This window comes from Cannabis sativa, chromosome 4, assembly GCF_029168945.1.
Source record: "Cannabis sativa cultivar Pink pepper isolate KNU-18-1 chromosome 4, ASM2916894v1, whole genome shotgun sequence".
NCBI lineage: Eukaryota > Viridiplantae > Streptophyta > Magnoliopsida > Rosales > Cannabaceae > Cannabis > Cannabis sativa.
The window spans coordinates 57037000-57064782 of record NC_083604.1 but is presented as its reverse complement, the minus strand read 5'-3'; the positions used below and the strand labels follow the sequence as shown (position 1 = coordinate 57064782).

At 32.6% G+C, this 27783-nt stretch overlaps 1 protein-coding gene across 1 annotated transcript; it reads right to left on the bottom strand.

Annotated features, from left to right (window-relative positions):
• Positions 1-8615: 8615 nt before the first annotated feature.
• LOC115713615 (protein FAR1-RELATED SEQUENCE 6-like) lies at positions 8616-12365 on the bottom strand. The gene is made up of 5 exons (XM_061113810.1): positions 12315-12365; positions 11485-11499; positions 10146-11332; positions 8886-10041; positions 8616-8789 (listed from the first exon to the last, which is right to left on the bottom strand). Exons 1-5 carry the CDS (start codon positions 12363-12365, stop codon positions 8616-8618), a joined length of 2583 nt encoding a protein of 860 aa, XP_060969793.1.
• Between the last annotated feature and the right edge of the window lie 15418 nt (positions 12366-27783).

Genomic DNA, 27783 nt, shown 5'->3' with positions numbered 1-27783 from the left:
AGGGTGGTGCTTTAAATCCCATAGGCTATACTGATTCAGATTTCCAGGCAAGTCTTGAAGACAAGAAATCTACATCTGGGATGGTGTTTCCTCTTGGGGGTGGAGTAGTGGTTTGGAGAAGTGCTAAACAAACCGCGATATCGGACTCGACGATGGAAGCTGAACACATAGCTGCAGCAGAAGCTGCTAAAGAGCTTGTCTGGCTAAGAAAGTTCTTCACCAGTATCGGTGTTGTACCTGGAATGGAAAAGCCTCTGGTCCTACTTTGTGATAATAATGGAGCAATAGCCAACAGTAAGGAACCTCGAAGCCACAAGAAAAGCAAACACATAGAAAGGAAGTATCACATCATCAGAGAATATGTGGACACAGAAGACAACCTAGCTGATCCATTCACCAAAGTCTTGGCCGTGACTGCATTTGAAAAGCACCGTCAGAATTTAGGATTAATTGATATGTACTGATTAGTTTTATATTAGTGCAAGTGGGATTTTGTTGGGTTTTATGCCCTAAATAAAACTCCATTTCAATATAATCCATTTTATTCAACATCAATAAAGAAACAGAAGTATTTTTCATTCATTTGTGTATGTTTTGGTTCACCTTATCAATTGCTTGTCTATCTGATTTATAAATTCATTTGAATACCTTTTCACATACTTGATCCTGTTTATTGTGTTGTCAACACTTTGGAAAGTAAACATGACTATGTGAATAAAGTTTCCTAGATTTATCAGACACAGGGTTTTACTGATATGATAATCTACAACAGAGTTTACTTGCATTTGGAGAAATGCTATGTTCTTTCCAGAGCATTGGTTAAAGTAAAGCTCAGGTTAGATGCATGGAGTATGCATCGGAAGGGACCGATATTGAACTTTGACTTAGATTTATTAAACTTACCGTAATATCTATTCAAGTCAATATCGCCTAGTTCATCCTAGATCAAATGATCTTAATCCTGTTATGATTAGGCTCAATCTCAAGAGGCTATTCGTCTTCTTTGATTTGTTAGTTAAGCCTACTTTTAGGTCAGGGTGATACGTACATTTTGGGAACACGGTAGTGCAATTGAGTGGGAGCGCTAACATAAACATGGAATCTATAGCTTCTATCTGGCAAATAGTAAGTAAAGGCTGATCTCCTTCGAGCTTCACCAAACAAAAATAAATGGTGGAGTACTCATTTCACATAAGCTGAAATATCATTTATACGGGGTTAAGTGTTTTAAAGATAAAATACATTGTAGGGTGTAACGGTAATCTAATCCCTTTACAGTGTAGATCATTCATATAGAGGATCATTGATCAAATTAGGATTATAACAATGGATAACTAATGATGTGTCTATATGGTGGAACATATAGAGCATTCTATATACTGAGAGTGCAATTTTAAGTTCTATGCGTGGATTCAACGAAGAATTAATAAGTCAGTGAATTTAGGTTATAAATTCTTGATGTGCTTATTGGAAGCTCGGTTATATAGACCCATGGTCCCCCCACTAGTTGAGATAATATTGCTTGTAAGACTCATATAATTGGTTTTGATTAATCAATTATAATTCTCGAATTAGACTATGTCTATTTGTGAATTTTTCACTAAGTAAGGGCGAAATTGTAAAGAAAGAGTTTTAGGGGCATATTTGTTAATTATGATACTTTGTATGGTTCAATTAATAAATATGATAAATGACAATATTATTTAATAATTATTTATAGTTATTAAATAGTTATAATTGGCATTTAAATAGTTGAATTTGAAAATTGACGTTTTTGAGAAAATGAGATGCAGAAATGATAAAACTGCAATTTTGCAAAAAGTGAGGCCCAAATCCATATAGCCATGGCCGGCCACTTTTATAGGGTTTATCATCTGATATTTTCATTATTTTAATGCCAAATAATTCAAACCTAACCCTAGTGGAATGCTATAAATAGATAGTGAAGGCTTCAAGAAAACTACACTTTTCATTCAGAGAAAAACCTGAGTCTTCTCTTTCTAAACCCTAGCCGGCACTTCTCTCTCTCTCTTCTTCCTTGAGATTTCGAACCACTTAGTGATTAGAGTAGTGCCCACACACAGCAAGTGATACCTCAATCATAGTGAGAAAGATCGTGAAGAAAGACTTTCAACAAGAAAGAGTTTCAACACTAAAGAAGGAGAGAAAGAGATCCAGGTTCAGATCTTGATAATACTCTGCGACAGAAAGGATACAAGAATTAGAGATCTGAACGGAAGGAGTCATATTATTCCGCTGCACCCAATGTAAGGTTTCTCATACTTTATATGTGTTTATTTCATAATCGTTTTAGAAGTTCATATTTTGGGTGTTAATCAACATACTTGTGAGTAGATCTAAGATCCTGGTAAAATAATTTCCAACAGCCAGTGCATCCAGAGGCCAAGAGAGGCAACGAGATGCTCACTCACTACATGAACCGGTTGGTTCTTGAGGTGAGTGATCAGCTGGCCGGCGCTGACACCGAATCTTCCTTGGAGCTGCTGATGTGAGGAGTCTTGAGGGAGTTTACCAGGGTGACTCTTTCTTGACAGTTTCTTTTAATTCTTCTTTACTTGGCGTAGACTTTAATGTTTTTTCTCTATGTAGGTTGGTCTGAAGTTGGCTTACACCTATTCTCGAGCTAAATCTGCTGCCTCCAAGAACGCTGCCATGTCCAACACCATGAGGGCAGAGGTGGACTGGCCAGGAAGGATGCTGATGACGCCAAGGTGGAACTCAAAGCTGTCCGAATGGAGCTGGGTGAAGTCAACAAGAAGCTTTTACTGCTGAGAGGAAAACAGTCGAGTTGACTAAAGACCTCGAGGCTTCTGGTCAACTTGAAGCTACCATCGGCACCTTGTCAGTAGAAGTGAATAGTCTTCAAGAGGAAAGGGGAGTTCTTCGGACTGTCTTCTGTCGGCTGGAAGAAGAGAAAAAGACTAAGGAGGAGAAGCTTACAGCTGAGGCCAAGAAGTACAAATCGGAGGTGATGAGGCTGGAAGAGAAAGTACATGCCTTAGAGACAGTCGGTCTCGAGATTTTTTATGACTTTTGGAAGGCTAACCCTCAGGCAAATTTTGATTACCTGGGCGAGGCCAAAGACATGTATCTCGAGTACTGTGCTTCCCAAGTGGCTTCTGGTGAACCCGAGGCTACTGCTTCTACTTCTGGCCAGAACGTTAATGTGCCTTCCATTCAGACAACAGATCCTCCACCTCCTACCGGCCCAGAAGACTCGAACCAAGAGCCTGGGACTCCAGCTGTTTAAATACTTCTCCTTTTATCTTTCTTTTTTATATATCTTATTCGGCCATAAGGCCTTTTTTAAGACATCATGACCGGCCAAGCGGTCTTTAAACTTGGAATTATTTTTTATTTTACAGACATCAGGCTGACCGGGCAGCTTTTAATCCTGGTATTACATGCTTTTGTTATCTTTAATGAATTTCATTCTCTATTTATAATCATCGTCCAACTGTGTTTGTTTTATCTTTACCAAATGCTTTGTACAGGTATAGGTGCCCCCAAGTGACCGGGCAGACTTATGACTCTTGGTCACTTGTTTTTTGCAAGTATACTTTTTGATTTGTTCGGGGTTTTAGGTTCGACCAAACATTTTGTACGCACTGTATGGTAAATTGACAACATGTTAGTAATTTTGACTCAATTTGAATTTTGAAATAAACATCTTTATTCATTTATTGATCGAAAATGTGTTTGTTACCGTAGTAACTTACATCAGAGCTATTTGATCTAATATGATCTTTTAGCTTAACATGAAATAAAACAAATTGCAGAAATTAGAAATTGTACTTTGAATGGTGGTTATCCGACCTGAGTACTTTTTCATTTTTGTCGGAACCTTTGGGCGTAGTCCGCCCAGCAGGCCATTCACTTAAAAGCAAATGTTCTTTCAGTACTTAATATGGCCATCTGACCTGGTACTTTATTGGTAGTATTTTCTTAAATGTTCCCTATTCTAATACCGTGGTACTAGAACAAGTTGCATTTTTTCATCATACTTACCCAATTTGTATGCTCATGATTCGAGAACTTCGATCGCCTAATATGGTCCTTCCCAGTTAGGTCCGAGCACACCTGTCGTACTGTCTTTGGTGTTTAGAAATACTCTTCTTAGGACCATATCTCCCTCAAAGAATTTCTGAGCATTCACTTGTTTATTGAAATACCGAGCTACTTTTTGTTGATGGGCTATCAACTTTAAGTTTACTGTGGTTCGCTTCTCTTCGATTTCATCAAGTGATTCGGCAAGGAGTACATGATTTACTTCTTGGTTGTACGTTAATCTTTTGTGGGATGGCGGCTTGAGTTCTACGGGCAGCATAGCTTCATATCCATATGCCATGGCAAATGGAGTTTGTTCGGTTGCCGTTTTTTCAGTTGTTCAATACGACCATAGAACTTCAGGGAGCTCATCCGGCCAGTTTCCTTTAGCATTCTCGAGTCTTTTTTTTAATGTATCCTTCAGGGTCTTGTTGACTGCTTCAACGTGACCATTAGCTTGGGGATGCGCCATTGCGGAGAAACTTTTGATGATACCATGGTTCGCACAAAAATCAGTGAAGGACTGGCTGTCAAACTGTTTGCCATTGTTCGAAACTATTTTGTACGGCAATCCGAACCGGCAGATTATGTTCTTCACCACAAAGTCTTGAACTTTCTTGGATGAAATGGTTGCGAGTGGTTCGACTCCCGTCCACTTAGTGAAATAATCAACCGCTACCACTGCGTATTGCACTCATCCTTTGCGGGATCAACCACGCCCCTACGAGTCTGTACCACCATCGTACTTGTGATTAAATTTAGAATGAAGAGCGATTCTTGATTCTGCTCTCAATGAAATCACCAAAATATTGACCTCGCTTTAAGCCAACGACAATGAGTCTATTTTAGTAAGCGACAAGTGGTTTATAACGGTTGAAATATAATAAAGCAATATAAAGACACATGAATTTTATAAAGGTTCAGCCCCGAGCAGTTCGGTAATAGCCTAATCCTTGTTATTTGCATTAACTCAAGAACATGGAAAAATGTTCCTTTTCTTATAGCTCTTACAGCAGTATCTCTAAATATGAATTCTTAGACAGTATCTCTCAACTAAAAATGTTTCGACCCTTTGCCCAGTGAATATGTATCACTATTTATAGAGCTATGAGCTTGGAGAGGAAGTATTTCCCTTCTCGTTACAATTGACATAAGCAGAAAGATTGCATAGTAAATACAGAATACACTGATCGTGGGATTTGGACAACTTGACATATCTCTGTAATATGATCCCCAAGTTAGAGGGATTCCCTTGATGACTCACGATGCGAAAATTGAATTCGCTAAGTGTTTGTCGTTCTGTGCGGGTTACTGATTGCTTCGTCTTGAGCAAGCATACGAGGTATCCTGTTCGGACTATATCTTGCGAGCAGATACCCGGAGTTGATTTCACGTGTCACCATCGTGCAGAAATTAGGATAACATAATTCATATATAGATATTATGCTATAATTATATTTATTTATATAATTTATAGGGACCGGATTTTGTCCGGTTACTGTACGGACACGGATTGCAATCTGTGATGTACTGTAACCGTTGGATGGGCAGTTACTTTGATCCAAAGGTTGGGGTTCATGTAGGGGTTGATGTAGGGGTATGTAGGGTTAAATAAATGGGTACCGGTTACTTTTTTGAAATTTAAATTTATTAAAAAATGGAAAAGTGAACCGTTACATCCATCAATCAAGTCCTATCAACCTATCAACCGTCGTCCCTCTCCACTATATCATTTCATTGTTATTTTTATTTTTTTGTTTATTTTGCAAAGTTCTTTCATTTCCATTTTCGTCTCTGCTAGGGGAAAAGCAAAGTTCTTTCATTTCCATTTTCTTTTTCATTTTCCATTTTCCATTTTCGTTTGAGGTGGTGAAACCCATACTATACATTTTGTTCACTGTGGTGTACATTACTCGAAGTCTACCATTGTTGGAGTTGTTACAGGGAGTGTCGACGGTGGGTTTTACACTTTGTCCGTTCTACTTTACATACTTTTCACAAAAAAAAAAATATATTTTTCAAGCGAACGTGGTGTTTTTGCATTTTCGTGTACTTAATATCTTCTATTTTGTCTCAGGTGTGGAGGGTGAGGTGTTGAAAGGATTGTGCATTTCTGTGTGGAGGTATTTCTTTCTCTATCTCTCTCTATCTCTTTCTCTCTGGTTTTGTGTTGAATGGAGTTTGCATTTCTTTCTCTCTGTCTCCGCCCGTGCATGTGCTTGGTTGTTAGTGTGGAATGTACTGTAAATTGTTTTGAGTTTTTCGTTTTAGTTTTTTATGAATATATGATTCGGTATTTTGATTTAAAGTGGAATGCACTGTAATTTAGGGGTTTTGATTTAGGTATTTTGATTTCGGTATTTGTGAAATGTGTTAGTTGACTTGTTTGGATTTTGAATATTTGGGGATTGGATAAATGGAGATTTTTTGAGCAATATGACAAAACTCATTTCAATTTAAAAATCTGAACCCAATAAAATAAAAATAGTTGTATTGTTATTATTATTATGGCCTTATGTATAGGTATTAGAGAAAAAGATGTTATCTTTTTCAGTTATGTGTACGGTGAAGACTAAAGATATAAATGTATCATATGTTTTTGAGCAACACCCCAAAAATATAATTCACAAGTTTTATAATATTAGGTTGGATATTGTTTTAGTGATCTTATCATTATGTAACTGATTTGGCTTTCTTTCTTGTTTTTGGGATAAAATATGAAAACATCAAGTATTTGTAAGTATGGTACCAATTTTAGAGGCACTAAACTTATTGGTAATGAGCATAATGTCATACAATTTAAATATCCTAATAGAAATAGGAGATATTATCAAACCAAACAAGTTGTGTATTGAATTAAAAACTTAACACAGATAAATTAGGAGTACTATTAAAAATTCGGATAAGAATAATTTTAAAAAATATATGTTTTAAATTTTGTAAAGATATTTGTACTACAGAAAATAAAATTTTCGTACATTTTTGAGACCTTATGAAATTAAAACCCTTTCGAAATTTTTTCTCTCATGCAGATAGAATTCATCTTATAAAATATTATCAAAAGAAAGCTATTTTGTAAAGTAATATAGAAGTGGACAAGGTTTAGAAGTCCCATTTTGCAACCCCATCAAAGCTTAATGTTCATACTTGAGGAAGTGTAATAAGACATTAGTAAGTACTCTAGTTAGCAAGTAAAACATTAGTTGCATTCTCCTTTGAAGAATTATGGACTTTTTGACTATGTTAGGTATAGGGAAAAAATGTGGAAGGGATAGAAAATAAGTTTAAAAAATTGTGGTAGATCCTTATTATTTATTCTTCTCAGTGTATATTTTCATGTTGGGAGATTATATTCACACCCCTAAAAATTATAAATACACCCCATTACTAAATTTACCCCATTAAAAATTATTTTTTATAACTACACCCCATTTTATTTACCAAAAGGGTATTATTTAGTAAACCCCAATATTTTTTTTTTTCAAATTATTAAAATAAGAAAATCCCTCAAAAAAAGGGAAGATTCGGTTATTAAAAGTCATCCCATTCAAATTAGTTCGCCAAATAATTATTAAAAGTCATCCCATTCAAAAAAAAAAAAAAAATCATTAAAAGTTATCTTGCTATTGTGGTGAACCTGACTGTAGAAAGCAATTTATTTGGTCTACCATTATTAATATTTCTAAACATAGACTTAGTATTTGGGTCACACTCTACAGTTTTGACAATCCCAGGACAGTTGTGGACTTGATTTCTTGGAGGTAGGAGCTAAAATGAGAAGATCAAATTCACCCAATTTGCAAGTACTCTCTGTTGGATGGCAAAGGAACAAGTCTATGAAGGTGTAGTGTGGAATTGTGCTTTTACCATATATTAGTTATATTTATGTTTTTCCTTGTTCTAAGAATAGAATTTAAGCATGAGGATGAGATAGATATTTAGAGAGTATGTATCCCAATTGAATTCATCGTTCTTGTCTCCTCTAAACGTTCTTTTTTTTTTTTTTTTTTCTAAGAAGAGAACTAGTTTCTATCTATTTTCCCCACTTGTTTTCATCTTCATTGTTGCCCAACCTTTCCTTTCCATAATTACAGACATAAAAAAAAAAATAGGTAAAGAAGATGGAAGAAAATGTGAACTGTGAAGAATAACTTTACTATTTTTTTCCATTAAAAAACAGAAATAATGGCAATATACACCGCCGGTTGCCCAATTTTAGAATTCTTTTACCCTTAGTTTACTGTGGTGAAATCATAATGGTTTGATTCTAAAAAGTAACATTTTTGTAGCATCCTGTCGCTCACATCAATTTGTAGTGTTCAAAACCTCAAACAGAAGTGAGGTACTACATAATTAGCCAACTAATAATATTGAAACATAATATTTTTATTCTTCTAATGTGATACAAAGAATAATGTCTTAGAAGTTTTTTGCAAATAACATCTTCAAAACATTTTTCATCTTTGTTGTTAAACAATACTTGGTTCTCCAAATCCTTAAAAATAATTAACAGTCTAGTTAATTGAAAATTAAAACTAAAAAATATTTTATGGAGTATCTAAATTAATAGTCTCTTGTGTTGCTACTTCTTTCCCAACTAAGTCACGAAATACTCTCATTCGTACTTCATAAGGAGTTTGCCATCCTTCTGCACATGAATAGAGGTACCTAACCCAATTAGTAGCAACAGGCGGTATTGGAGAATTATGTTGCATGAATACCTGCACAAAACACATAATAAAATAAGGGGAATAATATACTACTTCATAAGATTAAATGATAAATTAGTATTTAAAAATTATAAATGAAATATCTACCTCAATGAAGTGATTATTATTGACGAAACCAATTGTAATGATTTTGTGTAAAATAGCTGGCAAAGGATTAGATCTAAGTGGGAAAAATGTCAGACATTGTTGTATTGATAAGTGCACTAAGACAATATTATAACGAGAAGCTATAATGTGTCCCATATCAGGCATGGTCATCCAATATTTAAAGCTTGGGTAGCTCTTAAAATATGATAAAATATGAAGTAGTTCATCCACTCTATCAGGACAACCATAAAGTAAATTATAGTCATTTCTATGAGAAACTAATTCACTCTTTAAGTCTTTTCTAACTTGCATCCAACTATCCTCACCCATGCCCATCAAGTCTGCAATAGCTCGAAAACCACAATTTCCATCACTTTCTACATCTTTAACAAAACGAATGTATGGTTTCAACTCACATGGTAATGACTTTAGATATGATTGTGAGTGCTGTGAAGTGTTCTGACGTACATCTTTATTCTTCGTATTCAAATTAGAAGAAATAAAAGATTTATCGTATTTAGCAGAAACATATTCAAAAGCAGATGGATCTTGACGAGTAGAATGATCAAATTTTGAAGGTGGTCGACCACGTGTATTCATTTTCACCTCTGGTTCAACAAGAAAAGTTGTTGATGGTTCAGCTAACTCCCTTAACTTTCTTTGTAAGTGTAATTTAGTAGGAATATCGACCTCTTGAAACCGTCTAAGAAATAATTCAATCTCTGCATCACAACTTATTTCGTTAGCTTCATTTTTGGTAGATTTTACCAAGTCAAGCTTCCTCCAATAAGAGTTTATACATGCTAAGGGAATAGCTCGTCCTTCTAACTGATATTCATTAATCTCATGGGCACATGGCAATCCATGCGTGCGACGAATAACACACCCACAAGCATGAATATCAAATCCAACCCAATCACCTCGCTTTGACTCTTGAAATACCTTATCAAGGGCACATCTTGAAATAAATCCTCTCAATTCTTTGAATAATGTAGGCTTAAAATTATGTTGAACAGTCGTCAAACTTTTCTCAAACGACGCTTTTATCTCTGTGTGTTGTAGCTCTAGTAAATTATGTATTGTAGACCATGAAGTCTCAAAATTTCCTTGTGATGAGCGTAAGTATCTCTTTAGCTTTGCATGTGCACTTTCTACCCTGTATAAATAAAACAAGATAAAAATAAATTAAATACATTTTAAATAAATATTTATATACAAATGCACTCAAAATATAATAATAAAGGAAGATATAATGTATACCTATTTGTAGTAGTAGTGCCAAAATGCATTACTAAATTTGTCCATGCAGAAACAAATTTTTCTTTATATTTATTCAACCACACATCTTTGACATAATCAATTGCTTGTGAATATCTACCATAATTTTCTTCAAGTGCTTTGAGTCTCTTATTATACTCACTTTCTGATGATGATAAAGTGAGTATGTTCCAATCAGAAAGAAAATTATCCCACTTTTCTTTTGACTCAAATTTTTTTCGACATTTAGTCAACACATTATTAGATATATGATATCGGCACAAAAGATGTTTTGCAGCAGGGAAGACCTTTTCAATAGCATTGATTAACGCCAATTCTCTATCTGTGACAATTACATTAGGAAGAAAGTCAATGCCCATCATAGTTTTTAATCTATCCAATGCCCATGTGTAGTTATCCTCTTGTTCTGAATTAAGAAAAACAAACGCAATAGAGAATGTGTATTCAGTCGATGTAACTCCAACAATCTCTAACAAAGGAAGACGATACCTGTTAGTCTTGTAAGTGCAATCCATAACTAATACATGAGGAAAAATATGAAGTAAATCAACTCCGAATGGATGTGCCCAAAATATATCTCTAACTGTATTAGTATCTTTTTCATATCTATGCCACTCGATATAGTTATGCTCACTTAGCTTTCTCATCAATTGTTGCATTTGGGATCTGCCTGCCTTTTCTCGAATTCTGTGTTTTTGTCTTGCATTGTATATTGTCCTTATCGTTGAGACATTACATTTATTTTTTTCTTTGATCACAGCTAGAATTTCTCTTGGCATGATATTACACTTTGACATATCAACTAATATCTTTGTCTCTTCCAGAGTCAACCTCCCGGCGAAAGAATGTCCTTCGAGATGTTTTGCAATTGAATGGTTATGAAATCCACACACGACTGTGAGTGTCCAATCATCAGCTGTTGCTAATTTTTGTGCACTCAATAAAAATGGACAACCACATTTTTTTGTCGATGTTCTCCTATCAATTTTTCTCTTTTTTCCTTCAATTGTCTTCATCTGTTGTCGATAGCTGCCACTCCTTTCACAAGCAAATTTAATTCTTGCTTTTCGACTTTCACCTGAATCAGATCTCTTAATTACTATAATAATTCCATGTTGCTTTCCTTTATCTTTGGTCCATTCAATAAGAGATGTTCTCGAATGAAAAATCTACATAAAAGTAATAAATGGAAACAATTAAAACATAAGCATATCTTAAAACTTGTGAGCAAAATATAAAAAATAAATATTTTATAGTACCAAATTTGTTGAAAAAATAAAATGTCACTAGAATCAAATTCTGAAGAAGTATTATTGCTTACTTCAACTTCTTCTTCCTGCAAAATATAATTCAAATTCCATAAATATTAATATCTTATTTATTTTCATTCAAACAAATAGTGATATTAAATTTAATGATTTCAATGTTAATATTTACTTCAGCACAAAAATAATCTGTATAATTAGACTTGATGAACTATGTGAAAGTAAGCGAAATGACAGCTGTGCCCATCAAAGCTCAACGTTGAGTATGCTATTTCTCAAATTTGAGAGTAAATTTGCAACACACAGACTTTTTTATAACTTTGCCACTATTGAAAGGCATATATTGTTTGATGTCTAAAGAAGCCTATTTAACAACTGTATCCTATGCATACATGAGCTAACGTATTTTTCAAGCATTTCATCAAATATATATATATATATAGTAAGATCTCACTGGTTCAAGAAATGAATAAATAAATTACTCTATGGCATATCCAATATACACACACTTTATTAAACACTAAATTTATTTCATTGAATAGTTAAATTCCATTAAGGAGGGACTAATAAACTAAAGAAGTTGATTTACAAAGAGAATGGTGTATTTTGTATTTATTGTGTTTTCCCAAATAACAAATAACAAATAACTAATGAGTATCTTTTTCTTCCTTCAAAAAAAAAAATGAGTATCTTTTTCAAAAAAAAAAAAAGAAAAAGAGAGATGACAAATGAGTCTAAGGGGTTCGAACTAACTGGTTTCAAGAGTTAGGCACATTTTCAATTACTTTTTAATTCAATTCCTCAATTACAAGAAATAAGAACAACCAATAAATACTTTTTGAAAGATATATAATAATAATAATAATAATAATAATAATAATCTTACTTTTGTATTAGAAGATTGCTCCATTGATAAAATTTCCAAACTCTCTTCCATTGATGAATGATTTTAGTTTTAGGGTTTAAACTTTTCTATTTTGAATTATTTTTTTTTAAAAGATTTTAACATTCAGTTATTCTTTTAGTGGTGGGGTGCACTTATTAAAAAATAAAAAAAAAATTATTAAAAATATCTATTTTGGTAATTTTACATAAGGTTAAATATGTAATTATATTTTAGGGGTGTAATTATAATTTTATGGGGTGTAAATATAACTACCCTTTCATGTTCCTTCTGCATCTACACTGAGATGCCTATTTACCCTTGAACCTTTATACTACAATAAAATCTTAATATAATTGTTTCTATATTTTATATTACATATGTTGGCATCATTGTATGTTAAAAGTGAATACTGTATAACTGACTTTGCTGTGATGGTATTGTAATAGTAAATTATCTTAGGAAAATATGATAACTTGGAAGCAAAGGGAGACTATTTTGCAACAAGATGAGTGATTTTTATTGTTATTATTACTTGTTTATTTTATTAATTGTTTGTGAACTGCTGTACTTGGCGTTTTTTTTGTTTCAATCAGTAACTGGAGTTCTTGGTTTGGTACAGCCCACTCGATTCTGGGAAATTGACATTGCTTTTAATTGAATTTTAATCTTATTTCAATTTTCCTTTTGGGAAATTAGAATTATAACAAAACTAACAATTTACAGAATCCATTATTTAGGCATATTGGTACATTGTACTTAACAGTTTCCATGTAATACATATAATAAAATTATGTTATATGGGAAGAGATGCTTACCTGTTATTGTACACATATAGGAAATTAAGTGTCGGGATGTCATGAATACACTGAAATGTTAGACAATTGCATGAATTATTCAAAGTCTTTGTCTTCCAACATTTTAGTGTTTTGAATGTTTGTTAATTTAAGTTATTTTGTCTTGTGTAATAAGGTTATAAAATGGTATTTAAACGGAAGAGGGGGGCTGCTGCAGACAAAAAGGATGCAGCAGAGATAAAGAAGAAGGATCCGAAGGAAGCTTGGGCGAAGTACTAGTGAGTTATTTGTGGCAGTTATTTTAGTGGTAATATTTTTTGGTTTTGAAAATAATATTTGTAATTCCATTCATTTATTTAATTGATGCAGCCAAGCCAATTTCTATGCTTATGCTGATGCACACAAAGAAAAACCTAAAGCAGATGTGAGTGACTTGGACTGTGTTATGGATCTTTTATTTTTTATCTTTTATTTAGCGTACTTTTGTTAATAATCGAGAGTCTTAATATTGCAGGTGCTTCGTAGTTTTAAGGAGCAATTCAAGCTTCTTAGCGATGAAAAGATTGACAATTGGGCTTCATACGAAGTCGAGGCTTCCCCCTCCAAGGTTGGTGGTAGAGGGAAAGGGAAGAAGGTGAAGGAGACATTATCTGCTGAGCCAGGGATTGACAACAACGAAGGTGTGGGGGACGTTCAAGTTTCTGGTCGTTGCTCATTCGAGCGTTTGGGGAGAATAGTCCCACTGCTCAACGAGGCTCAAAAAAAATGGTGAGAAATGCCGGTTTCTCAACATTTTTAAGGGAGAATGCCCCGTACATAGACGCTAAGATAGTTAGTTGGCTGATCGATCACGTGGATCCAACCACTTCTCGGCTGGAGATATTTGGAAGAACGATCCAACTATCCTCCAAGCTGTTTGAGGATGTCATGGGAATCCGGGATGGCGGAGAACCCGTGGCAACCGAAAGTGAGCGTGACCTGGTTGAGTTTGACCTCCTCTTTAAGGCCAAGGACTATAGGTATTCCCTGACTTTGCTGGAGAATGAGCTCAAGGAAACCAGCGACAGTGACTACCTGTTTCTCATTAAGTTTCTCCTTGTCTGTATTGGAACTGTGTTGCTGCCGAAGAATGGTACCGAGGTCAGCACTAGCTACATGCATTCTTTAGTTGACACAAGGTCAATTAAGAAGAAGAATTGGGCGACTGCCGAGTTTCGATATCTAATGAGCTCTCTACACCGGTACAAGACGAAGAACACCAAAAATGTCTCCGGTTGCACGATATTTTTACAGGTAAGTTTTCGAATTATTGTGATGGTGGTAATTTTATTCTCTCGTGTACTGCTGTGGTAATATATGTATGCACTTTTGTTTGGTGGCAGCTTGTATATTTGATGCACGTAGACTGGACTGCTACTCACGTGGACCGGACTGTGGCTCCAATTGACTTTTGGACCACAAAACACTGCAAGTCAGTGTACAAGTGGATTCGAGACCACGGTGGTCACACAAGTGGAAAGGTACATTTAGTACTTCAATTTTCTGATGCGTTAGAATTTTATTAGGGAGATATGCTAACTAGTTTTTTTGGTGTACTAAGCAGGTGAAATTGACTAACACGTATGTGTTACTACCAAGTTGTGAATCCGCTGCAGTTGGGCAACCCACAAATGACGCAATATACAAAGCTGTGTGTGAGTTGAAAGATGAGGTCTTCCGGCTTGATTTGAAGGTGAGCAACGCAAAAGAGCTGTTACTGAAGGTACTCTCCACTTACCTTGGGAAGGGGACTATGAAAGAAGTGTTGGAGATACTGTTGGAACTTATTTTACCAGGAACTTAGATCTACTCACAAGTATGTTGATTTAACAACCTAAATATGAATTTCTAAAACGATATGAAATTAAACACATAAGAGTATCAGAAATCTTACAGTGATTGCAGCGGAATATATATGTCTCCTCCCACTCAGATCTCTAACCCTTGATTCCTTTCTGTAGCAGAGTATAATCAAGATCTGAGCCCGAAAGTCCTTCTTTGTTATCTCTGAAATCTACACAGCCTTCCTCACTATGATTGAGGTATTACTTGATGTGTGTGGGCACTACTCTAGCACTCATACATTTCGAAACAGTGAAGGAATAGAGAGAGAGAGGGTGGCGGCTCAGAGAGAATTTTCTGAGAGAAAATTCTTTCAGAATAATGCTGTGAAAAGCATTTCAGTTGTACAGATGTATGAAACTCTGAAGCCTTTGCCTTCTATTTATAGAAGACCACCAAGGGCTATGATTGACATTTTGAACTGAGAAAATCAAAGGGAAAAGGAAGGTAAAGGGGCCAGCCTAGGCAATGTGGAAACAAGGCTTGCCTCTTTTCCAACTTTCCTTTTCCTACACTTGATAGTTTCCCTTTTTGTGAAAAATTGCCAATTCCATTGTTCAACCATATTAATGATAAATCTAATTATTTAATAATTAAAAATAATTATCAAATAATATATTATCATTTATTTTATTAATAATGAAACTAATTAAAGTTTCCTAATTAATAAATATGCCCTTCAAAATCTCTATTTACTGTTTTGCCCTTAATAAGTGCTAAATTCTCAAACTGACAAGTCTATCTTGAGAATTTTTAATTGATTAATTAAAATCAATTAAATGAGTCCTACAAGTAATATCATCTAAACTAGTGAGGGGACCATGGGTCTATTAAATGAGTCCTACAAGTAATATCATCTAAACTAGATCTTGCAGATCTAGAATTTACCACTTAAATTCACTGACTTATTAATTCTTCGTTGAATCCACACATAGAACTCAGAATTGCACTCTCAGTATATAGAATGCTCTATATGTTCCACCATATAGACACATTATTAGTTATCCATTGTTATAATCCTAATGTGATCAATGATCCTCTATATGGATGATCTACACTGTAAAGGGACTTAAATTACCATAACACCCTACAATGTATTTTATCCTTAAAACACTTAACCCTGTATAAATGATATTTCAACTAAGTGAAATGAGTACTCAATCATTTATCTCGTTTGGTTAAGCTCGAAGGAAATCACCCTTTGCTTACTATTCGCCAGATAGAAGCTATAGATTCCATATTTATGTTAGCGCTCCCACTCAATCGCATTACCGTGTTCCCAAAATGTATGTATTGCCCAGACTAAAGTTTTAGGCTTAACTAACAAATCAAAGAACACGAATAACACTCTTGAAATTAAGCCTAACCATATCAGGATTTAGATCATGTGATCTAGGATCAACTTATGATATTGAATTGAATAGATGTTTACGGTAAGTTTCAAAATCTAATTCAAAGTTCAATATCGGTCCATTCCAATGCATACTCCATGCATCCAACTTGAGCTTTACTTTAACCTATGTTCTGGAAAGAACATAACATTTCTCCAAATGTAAGTAAACTCTGTTGTAGATTGTCATATCAGTGAAACCCAGTGTTCTGATAAATCTAGGAATACTTTATTCACATAGTCATGTTTATTTTCCACTGTGTTGACAACACAATAAACATGTTCAAGTATGTGAAAAGGGTTTGGATGAATTTATAAATCAAATAGACAAGCAATTGATTAAGTGAACCAAAACTTACACAAGTGAACGAAAAATTACTTCTGTCACTTTATTGATATAGAATAATCTGGATTACATTGAAACAGAGTTTTATTTATGGCATAAAACCCAACAGATACCTGAGACGAGCAAAGTTCAGCGCTCGCTTTCGTTCAACGGGGAGACCGAGAAGAACGATGACGTGGGTGTCGAGGAAAAGGATGTTGGGTTTTATGCCCTAAATAAAACTCATTTCAATATAATCAGATTTACTTATTAATATAGATCAGAAATAACATTTAATGTTGCATGGTTCACATGATTTATTTCATGATTATATGTACATAATGTATAAATTCATCTGAAACCCTTTTCACATACTTGATCCTGTTTATTGTGCCGTCAACACATTGGAAAGTAAACATGACTATGTGAATAAAGTTTCCTAGATTTATCAGACACAGGGTTTTACTGATATGATAATCTACAACAAGAGTTTACTTGTATTTGGAGAAATACTATGTTCTTTCCAGAACATTGGTTAAAGTAAAGCTCAGGTTGGATGCATGGAGTATGCATCGGAAGGGACCGATATTGAACTTTGACTTAGATTTATTAAACTTACCGTAAAATCTATTCAAGTCAATATCGCCTAGTTGATCCTAGATCAAATGTTCTTAATCCTGTTATGATTAGGCTCAATCTTGAAAGACTATTCGTGTTCTTTGATTTGTTAGTTAAGCCTACTTTCAGGTCAGGGTGATACGTACATTTTGGGAACACGGTAGTGCAATTGAGTGGGAGCGCTAGCATAAACATGGAATCTATAGCTTCTATCTGGCGAATAGTAAGCAAAGGATGATCACCTTCGAGCTTGACCAAACGAAAATAAATGGTGGAGATCTCATTTCACAAAAGCTGAAATATCATTTATACGGGGTCAAGTGTTTTAAGGATAAAATACATAGTAGGGTGTTACGGTAATCTAATCCCTTTACTGTGTAGATCATTCATATAGAGGATCATTGACCAAATTAGGATTATAACAATGGATAACTAATGATGTGTCTATATGGTGGAACATATAGAGCATTCTATATACTGAGAGTGCAATTCTAAGTTCTATGCGTGGATTCAACGAAGAATTAATAAGTTAGTGAATTTTAGTGCTAAATTCTTGATCTACTTATTGGAAGCTCGGTTATATAGACCCATGGTCCCCCCACTAGTTGAGATAATATTGCTTGTAAGACTCATGTAATTGGTTTTGATTAATCAATTATAATTCTCAAATTAGACTATGTCTATTTGTGAATTTTTCACTAAGTAAGGGCGAAATTGTAAAGAAAGAGTTTATAGGGGCATATTTGTTAATTATGATACTTTGTATGGTTCAATTAATAAATATGATAAATGACAATATTATTTAATAATTATTTATAGTTATTAAATAGTTAGAATTGGCATTTAAATGGTTGAATTAGAAAATTGGCGTTTTTGAGAAAATCAGATGCAGAAAAGGTAAAACTGCAAAATTGCAAAAAGTGAGGCCCAAATCCACTAGTATAGGGCCTGCCACTTTTGTAGGAAATTTAAACTGATATTTTCATTATTTTAATGCCAAATAATTCAAACCTAACCGTAGTGGAATGTTATAAATAGATAGTGAAGGCTTCAGGAAAATTACACTAAATTTTCTACATTCAGAAAAACTGAGCCTTTCTCTCTCCCTATCTTTAGCTGCCACTTCTTCTTTCTCTTCCCTCTTGAATTTCGAAATCCTTAGTGTATGAGTAGTGCCCACACACATCAAGTGATACCTCAATCATAGTGAGGAAGATCGTGAAGAAAGACTTTCAGCAAGAAGGAGGTTTCAGCATCAAAGATTCAGAGAAAGAGATCTAGGTTCAGATATTGATAATGCTCTGCTACAAAAAGGAATCAAGGGCTAGATATCTGAACGGAAGGAGTCATTATATTCCGCTGCACCCAATGTAAGGTTTCCTAAACTTTATATGTGTTTATTTCATCGTTTTAGAAAGTTCATATTTAGGGTGTTAAACAACATACTTGTGAGTAGATCTAAGATCCTTGTAAAATAAATTCCAAAAACTGGCCTCAGAGCCATGGTAATTGATTTACTTGCAAGAAATTTGGACTTTAAAACGATTGTTTGTATGTTCTTTGGATGGTATCATGTTGTATTGAGTGTTATTTGATGATTGATTGATGTTTGTAAATTTTCGTGAAAAATAATTGCGATTTTGTTTCTGGAATTATTTTTATTGGATAGTATGGAAAAAATTAAGCAAGTTAGCCTTTTACAGAACTCAATTTCGATTTTATTTGAATTAGTTATGAATTTTTGAAGATTTGAAAAAATCGGGGCTGTGCTGATATTTTCCTACGATTGCAAATCTGTCCGTACAGTTCACAATTTTTTCGTTTTTCTTCGATTTTTCATGCTTTTTCATGGAATTAACTTCCGATTTTTGGTATAGTTTTGTATTTATACTATTACTATTCCTAATTCAATTCTAATTATCTTTTTGAATTAATTTAATATTTTTTAAATTTAATTAAAGATATTAGTGTAATTTGAATTTGAATAGAATTAGTATCTATCTTCTTGCTTAAAAATCTATCTTATTTTAAAATTTGATTATATCTTATCTTATTTTAAATTTAAAAATAAGATATTTATAATCATGTAATTTTTAAATGATATAAGATATTTTGCTAATTTTTTAAATTTTGTTATTTTATTTATTTAAATTACATTTAAAATTTGAAAAAGATATTTATTTATCTTTTCTAATTTTTTATTTAATTTTTATTTATAAAATAACATTTAAAATTTAAAAGTAGTTAGCAAATTTTTGAAATGATATTTAGGTTGGTTGAAACCTAATTTTTCAAAAATTGTAGGTTTAATTTTAAATTTAAATTTTTTAAAAAAAAAAATCGAATTTTTCAATTTTTTTTTAAATTTTCGAATTTTTTTTTATTATTTAATTAATTATTTTCGAAATTAAAAATTTAATTTAAAATTAAATAAATCCTACATCCAACTATCCAACTAACCTTGTTGCAGGAGTATGTGTTTTAGCTTATTTGTAAGTTTTCAAAACCTATTATTACTTGATTGCAAATAGCCATGGTTACTTTTTGCCAGATCTAATGATCTGATGGCTCTCTTGGTCAAGTTAATAATTTGTAACAGGTATATTTACAATCTTCTTTCATCTGTGTATGACCTAGCAACATGATAGGACCCATCCAAAGTGTGCCTGTGTGAGCCTATGTGTTTAATTTTATTATAGATGCATATAGGTTGCTGTTGCTAAAATAAATTATCATAGTTCTTGATAGAATTTATTTAGGCCCATTTAGTTTTTGGGCCTATTCAATTAATAACAGTTGTTCTTATTAAGGTTAAATTCCTCTCTTTTGGGCCTTGTGTGAGAGTTGGGAGCCATAGAAGTGGATACGACATACTGAACCCAGCACCCCCTCACATGAATCACCCCAATTGTGAAAGCCCATTTGCCTGATTTGAACAACTGTACTAGGTTAATTACACTAGTTTAACCTAATAAAATTGATTAGCAACATAATTAATTTCATTTATTTTGAAATTAATTTAAGAAAATTATAGTTTAAAGAATTTTTTATTCTAAGCTAAACTATATGTATTTTCTTGTATTTAATTAAATATAGAATTATAACTATCTAGATTCTTTCTGGAACTTAATTTAAATTTTTCATTAAATATTCTTATTTAAGTTGATATTTAGTTATCTACAACTAACCAACTTAAATCTGAATATCTTTTGAATTTCAAATTTCAAAATTAAGTTAAGGAATTTTAGGCATTGGTTATTAAGATTCTTTAGATATTTTTTAAGTTAATATCTTTTCGAATATTAACTTAAAATGGAATATTTTTGAATTAAGTGGTTACAACTTAATTTCTGATATTTAATTAAATTTAAATTTGAAAAATATTTAAGTTCTAGATTTTTTCTAATACAACTTAAATTAGATATTTTTTCAAATTTTGTGGCAAAGATACTTAGTCAAATAAGATATTTTCTAGATAGTTATTTCTAGATTACTTATTATTTCTAATATTAAATAGGAAAATATTATACATTGTGAAATTAATTATTTATATTATTAATTTTGGTACAATTTATTTTAAGTATATTTTTTCCTAGTATTAAACTAGAGATTAATAATTAAGCCTTCTCTACACTTAATTATTTATTTCTTGAATTTAATTAACTTGAAAATTAAATATCTAAGTTGATTCTCATCATCATACTTAAATATTTCTTTTTCATGACACTTAATTAAATAGAAAATTATTTTTAGTTGAAATTTATTTTTTCAACTAAATTTAAATAATTTTCAAAATATATTTTTTCTTTATTTTATTAATCAAATTTCGAAATTGCATTTCTTAAATTCTGGAATTTTGAATTTTATTTGAAAAATAGATTAAAGTTGTAAATTATTTATTTTAATTTTGGACCAACTTAAATCAATAATTTTTTCATTTAATGATTAATTAAAATAAATTGAATTAAAGTATATTATTAGAAATTGAATTAATTAGTCAAAGAAAAATCTAGATAGATGATATTTTTGCTTGAAGTATTTTTCTAGTGTATTTAATTAAATAGAAAATTAATATTTAAGTTGACTTTCATCATCATACTTAAATATTTGAAATTTTTCTTATATATTTAATTAAATAGGAAAATTATATTTTTTGTTGTAAATTAATTTTATTAATTAATTTTGGGCCAACATTAAATTACAATAATTTTTCCAGGATTAATTTTTTATTTTAACATGCATTTTCGAAAATTGTATTCTTAAATACTTTAATTTTTCGAAATGCAATATATATTTATAGAAAATTAAATTTGAGTTGTAAATTAATTTAAATTAATTTTGTAACAACTTAAATTGAATATTTTTCTAAATATTTATTGGAAATTATTACTAAGATGGAAATAATTCATGTTATTTTCATATCCATCTAAGTAAAATTTATAAATATTAAATTAAAATTTATATTTAGAATTTTTTATTCTAAATTGGAAATTTTAAATAAATATATATTTAAAATAAATAAATTAAATAAAGAGAATCAAAGAAAATACAACTCACTTTAAATAATGAGCTTGATTATTATTAAGATATTCGATCTCCATTGTTGGTCTTACAAAAGTTAAATTTTTTCAATATAACCTCGAGACGCTAGACTTCGTCCCCCTATGGATGGTTATTCGTTGAACGCATTTAACACCGTAAGATTTCATTTGATAAGTGTTTTGTGAGTTTTCGTCTCTATTTAGACTCTCCCCTACGGTGACTACTTAGAGATAAACTCATAAAACATGAAACAATGGTGGAAGCTCATAAAATAAGAATAACCTTGACTCTCACCTACCGGGACAACGTTGGATTCTTATTTTGATCGAATAAAAGGTTGCTAGAATGGTTTCTATTTTAGATGAGCTGACAACTCTATTCAATAAATGATACTTTGACTCTCGCCTACCAGGACACTGTATCAGTTTGTTGAAAACCTTGGAAATTATTTAGGATTGTATGTTTTAGTATTTTCACTAGTCATTCCTACTTGCTATATGTTTATAATTTCTGAATTGTGTATGAATTTATATTGAACCATGTTATTTTCTGTTATTAAGTTGTAGTTTAATTTCAAATCTTCATTGTTGGTCTAACATGTTTGTTTTTCTAATGAGATAAATCCCTAATGGATTTTCACCATTAGACATACATAATAATGTAAGATCTCGAAAGATAAATATTGTATATGCAACATCTAGCTGTTCATCAATTGATGACACCTTAGACTAGTATTTTTACAATATGAAACAAGAAGATTACATAAATAAGATTACTTTGTCTTTCGCTAATCGAAGCATCGTTGGATTCTTATTTATAAACGAAATTATCCTAATTCCTCTTAGCTTATTCATTTCGAATTAGCTCAATAATATATCATTGGATGAATGGTCTATAAATAATTTCATGTCATTATATTTTCTCTTAAGAAATTAAATGACGTATATGATTATAATCCCGAAATTCTATTCCCAATTGATATAAATCCTCAATCTTAGAAATCTCCTACTTGTATGGGCAAATCTGACTTAGAGTTTAAATAATAGTGGTGGTCCAAGAAAGAATTACTCATTATATTTGGTTAAATTTAAGTCTTTGACTTTAATTTTAGAATCCAAACAGAAATTTTCTTATATTTCTAATTCCAGAATACAATACAGTTACACTTTCTCAAGTGTTTAATATCCATCTTCTATTAATGGATTAAAACTGTATGGAATATGAGTTAGGTATTCTGTGACTGTGGATCCACTTGCAGTATTCCAAGAACTCTTTGATGTAACTAAACCTATGTCATCAATAGACACTACCACATTTTTTTTAATCTATGGCATTTGTATCTTGTTCATAGTGGATTTGACAAGATCAATCTCTGCAAAGAGTTAATATGCCTATATCCACTGAAAGTAGTTCATCTCATTCGCAGATGGATGTACATTCAGGGGTGGATATGAGTTTTTCGTTGTATTCTTAAACGATAACTCTAGATTATACCTTTTAGCAAAGAAATTTGAAATGTTTGAAAAATTTCATTAATTTCTAGCAATGGTTAAAACCATTAAGGTAAGTGGTTAAAGATCTTGCGAACTGATAGGGGTGGAGAAATAGTTACTAGATATGCAGTTCAAAGATCATTAAATTGATTTTTGAATTATATCCAAACTTACCTCCCCAGAAATTTCGAGTTGCATGTTGATGATCAGTTACTAGTCGTTGCCTAATTCCTTCTATGGTAATACAATTTCAGAATGATGTAATGGTTGTATACTTAATGTAAAACATTACTAGATTCATGGATGACCTAATCAAAAATCTTAAGAAAAGCTAGAACTGTTAACCATGGTTTGTTAGCTTTTCTAAGTGATTAGGGGTGGACCATCCCATTGTCAATAGATAAGAAAGTGTTTGTTCAAATAAATACTACTTTTCTAAGAAAATGACTAAGTCTGAAAACAAGTAGCAAATAAAGGAGATATTCTTCTTCATTCCAAAAGTGTTCTATCATCTTATATAACATATGATGATCCCACTGCCTCTGTTGTCTTGTCACAACCGAAGAGATCAATACCATTTAGTTTTCTTCGACATAATTCACGGTACCTTGTCGTAGTGGGAGAGTTTCTAGGAACTCACCTTCTTATGACTTGGGAGACACTAGTGATTAAAATCCATTGTGAGTTTAAACAAGTAATGGATTGTCAAGATAAGAAACTAAGAAGAAAGCCAATAGAACTATGGTTTAATCCATTCACATGGAATAACTTAAGGTTTTCTATTACAAGGACATAAAAGGAAATTTTAGTTAATAAGTCCATTCAATGGACTTAACAAAACTTCCTGTTCCTAGTATTATAGGTTTGAGTTTATCTAAACCTATGGCTTGTGGTATACCTGGTAATTACTTACTCTAATGCAAGCAACTTACTTTAGTAAGATGCTGAAGCATTTTCTTTCTAATGGCAATCTATAGAAGCTTCACAACTTCTTAGGTATAGATTTTATTTATCTAAGGAAAAGTCTTAACTATTCCAGAAAAGATAAAGCCATGAAAGAATTGCTTATATCAACAGTGAGAGGTCTTAGATATGCTTTTGTATGCCTTAGACCAGACACCTGCTGTTGAGTGGGAGTAATGAGTAGGTATCAGATTAATCCAGGAGAAGAACATTGGAAGACAATCAAGTAAATCTTAAGATAAAGAAGAGGAACTATATGTTAGTCTATAAGGGTGTGCTTAAAACTCTTAGACTACACCATATCAGATTTCGAAATTTGCCTTTGTGCTAGAAAATCTTTCTGATAAGATGGTGATTACTCTGGGGGTGGAATAGTGATTTTGGAGAAGTGTAAAAACCTATCTGAAGTCTCTAGGTCTACCAGAGAGAGACTGAATGTTAAAGCTGCAGGAAAGGTACTTATTCAGTCTAAGGAAAGTTTTATACATTTTTGGCATCATTCCAAATTGCCTTAAACTACTAGTGTTAATTTCCTGATTAACCAAAAGTAGTTGCCAAAGATATAGAATCCAGTATCCCAAGAGAGTAGACATATAGAGAGGAATTTCACATTATCAATGATTTTGTGATTAAAGGAAGAGTAATAGTGGAGAAAAGGTTGTGGTTAATTCAACCTTTCAGATCCTATTACGAGGAGTTTACTACTAATACACTTGATTTGTATATCAAGGTGTTGAGATTATTTGAAACGCACTTTTTTGTTTTATATTAGTGCAAGTGGGAGTTTGTTGGGTTTTATGCCCTAAATAAAACTCATTTCAATATAATCAGATTTACTTATTAATATAGATCGTAAATAACATTTAATGTTGCATGGTTCACATGATTTATTTCATGATTATATGTACATAATGTATAAATTCATTCGAAACCCTTTTCACATACTTGATCTTACCCTTGTTTATTGTGCCGTCAACACATTGGAAAGTAAACATGACTATGTGAATAAAGTTTCCTAGATTTATCAGACACAGGGTTTTACTGATATGATAATCTACAACAAGAGTTTACTTGTATTTGGAGAAATACTATGTTCTTTCCAGAACATTGGTTAAAGTAAAGCTCAGGTTGGATGCATGGAGTATGCATCGGAAGGGACCGATATTGAACTTTGACTTAGATTTATTAAACTTACCGTAAAATCTATTCAAGTCAATATCGCCTAGTTGATCCTAGATCAAATGTTCTTAATCCTGTTATGATTAGGCTCAATCTTGAAAGACTATTCGTGTTCTTTGATTTGTTAGTTAAGCCTACTTTTAGGTCAGGGTGATACGTACATTTTGGGAACACGGTAGTGCAATTGAGTGGGAGCGCTAGCATAAACATGGAATCTATAGCTTCTATCTGGCGAATAGTAAGCAAAGGATGATCACCTTCGAGCTTGACCAAACGAAAATAAATGGTGGAGATCTCATTTCACATAAGCTGAAATATCATTTATACGGGGTCAAGTGTTTTAAGGATAAAATACATAGTAGGGTGTTACGGTAATCTAATCCCTTTACTGTGTAGATCATTCATATAGAGGATCATTGATCAAATTAGGATTATAACAATGGATAACTAATGATGTGTCTATATGGTGGAACATATAGAGCATTCTATATACTGAGAGTGCAATTCTAAGTTCTATGCGTGGATTCAACGAAGAATTAATAAGTTAGTGAATTTTAGTGCTAAATTCTTGATCTACTTATTGGAAGCTCGGTTATATAGACCCATGGTCCCCCCACTAGTTGAGATAATATTTCTTGTAAGACTCATGTAATTGGTTTTGATTAATCAATTATAATTCTCAAATTAGACTATGTCTATTTGTGAATTTTTCACTAAGTAAGGCCGAAATTGTAAAGAAAGAGTTTATAGGGGCATATTTGTTAATTATGATACTTTGTATGGTTCAATTAATAAATATGATAAATTACAATATTATTTAATAATTATTTATAGTTATTAAATAGTTAGAATTGGCATTTAAATGGTTGAATTAGAAAATTGGCGTTTTTGAGAAAATCAGATGCAGAAAAGGTAAAACTGCAAAATTGCAAAAAGTGAGGCCCAAATCCACTAGTATAGGGCCTGCCACTTTTGTAGGAAATTTAAACTGATATTTTCATTATTTTAATGCCAAATAATTCAAACCTAACCCTAGTGGAATGCTATAAATAGATAGTGAAGGCTTCAGGAAAATTACACTAAATTTTCTACATTCAGAAAAACTGAGCCTTTCTCTCTCCCTATCTTTAGCTGCCACTTCTTCTTTCTCTTCCCTCTTGAATTTCGAAATCCTTAGTGTATGAGTAGTGCCCACACACATCAAGTGATACCTCAATCATAGTGAGGAAGATCGTGAAGAAAGACTTTCAGCAAGAAGGAGGTTTCAGCATCAAAGATTCAGAGAAAGAGATCCGTGTTCGTATATTGATAATGCTCGCTACGTAAAGGAATCAAGGGCTAGATATCTGAACGGAAGGAGTCATTATATTCCGCTGCACCCAATGTAAGGTTTCCTAAACTTTATATGTGTTTATTTCATCGTTTTAGAAAGTTCATATTTAGGGTGTTAAACAACATACTTGTGAGTAGATCTAAGATCCTGGTAAAATAAGTTCCAACAAAGGATGGTGAAGGGACGAAGGATAAATTGGAAGAGGATGTTGATGATGTAGAGAGTGTCCCTTCACTTAATCTATCAGAAGACAAGGTCGTTGTTCCAACTAAGGTGGTTGTTTCTGATGATTCGTTTGAGGTTATGAACTTTTGGGGAGAAGATCTCCCCGCTATTGTAAAAGAGGAAGTTGAGCAGACCGTGAAGGATGATTTTGATGATGATGCGTTCGAAAGATTCAAAGAATCTGGAGGGAAGGTGATAGGTCCGTTCACTGTGAAGAAGGGTTACTCAAATCAACAGTACGAGTTGTTCCGTTACATTTTCTCTAGCGCCAATGATCCGAGGTAATCTCATGTTTCATGATTACTGTGTACGTAGTTGATATTAGTACATTCGTTTCGTTGTAGATTATTTGTTTTGTATTTCAGTGAAGTGTTAACCCATTTTGGGAAGGTTGAGGTCGAGCGGAGGTTTTTCAAATGCATGAAACCGGAGACCGATATATCAAATAGTGTACGTAGAAGTTACCATTTGGTTGCTTTGAAATTTGTAGTTCATTATTTTAGTTAATGCCATTTACAAATTGTATGAATGACAACATAACGGATATTGTTTGTGTAAATGTCAGGTCATTGATTGCTTTGCTCAAATCATGAATTTTCGAGAGAAGAAGCGCAACGGCATTGGAAGAAAGAGAACTTTGTTTATGCCCACCAGAATTTCGGTATGAAATTTGATATTTAAAAGTGGACATGATTCTTTTGTATTTGTGCTGTAAACTTTGTTAAA

Bases quoted from the DNA above. Each gene is read 5' to 3' on its own strand.
- LOC115713615 (XM_061113810.1), bottom strand. From the start codon at position 12,365: ATGGAAGAGAGTTTGGAAATTTTATCAATGGAGCAATCTTCTAATACA. The intron at 10,042-10,145 runs GTATACATTATA...TTATTTATACAG, and splicing joins GGCACTACTACTACAAATAG to GGTAGAAAGTGCACATGCAA. The intron at 8,790-8,885 runs GTAGATATTTCA...TGTTTTGTGCAG, and splicing joins ATAATAATCACTTCATTGAG to GTATTCATGCAACATAATTC.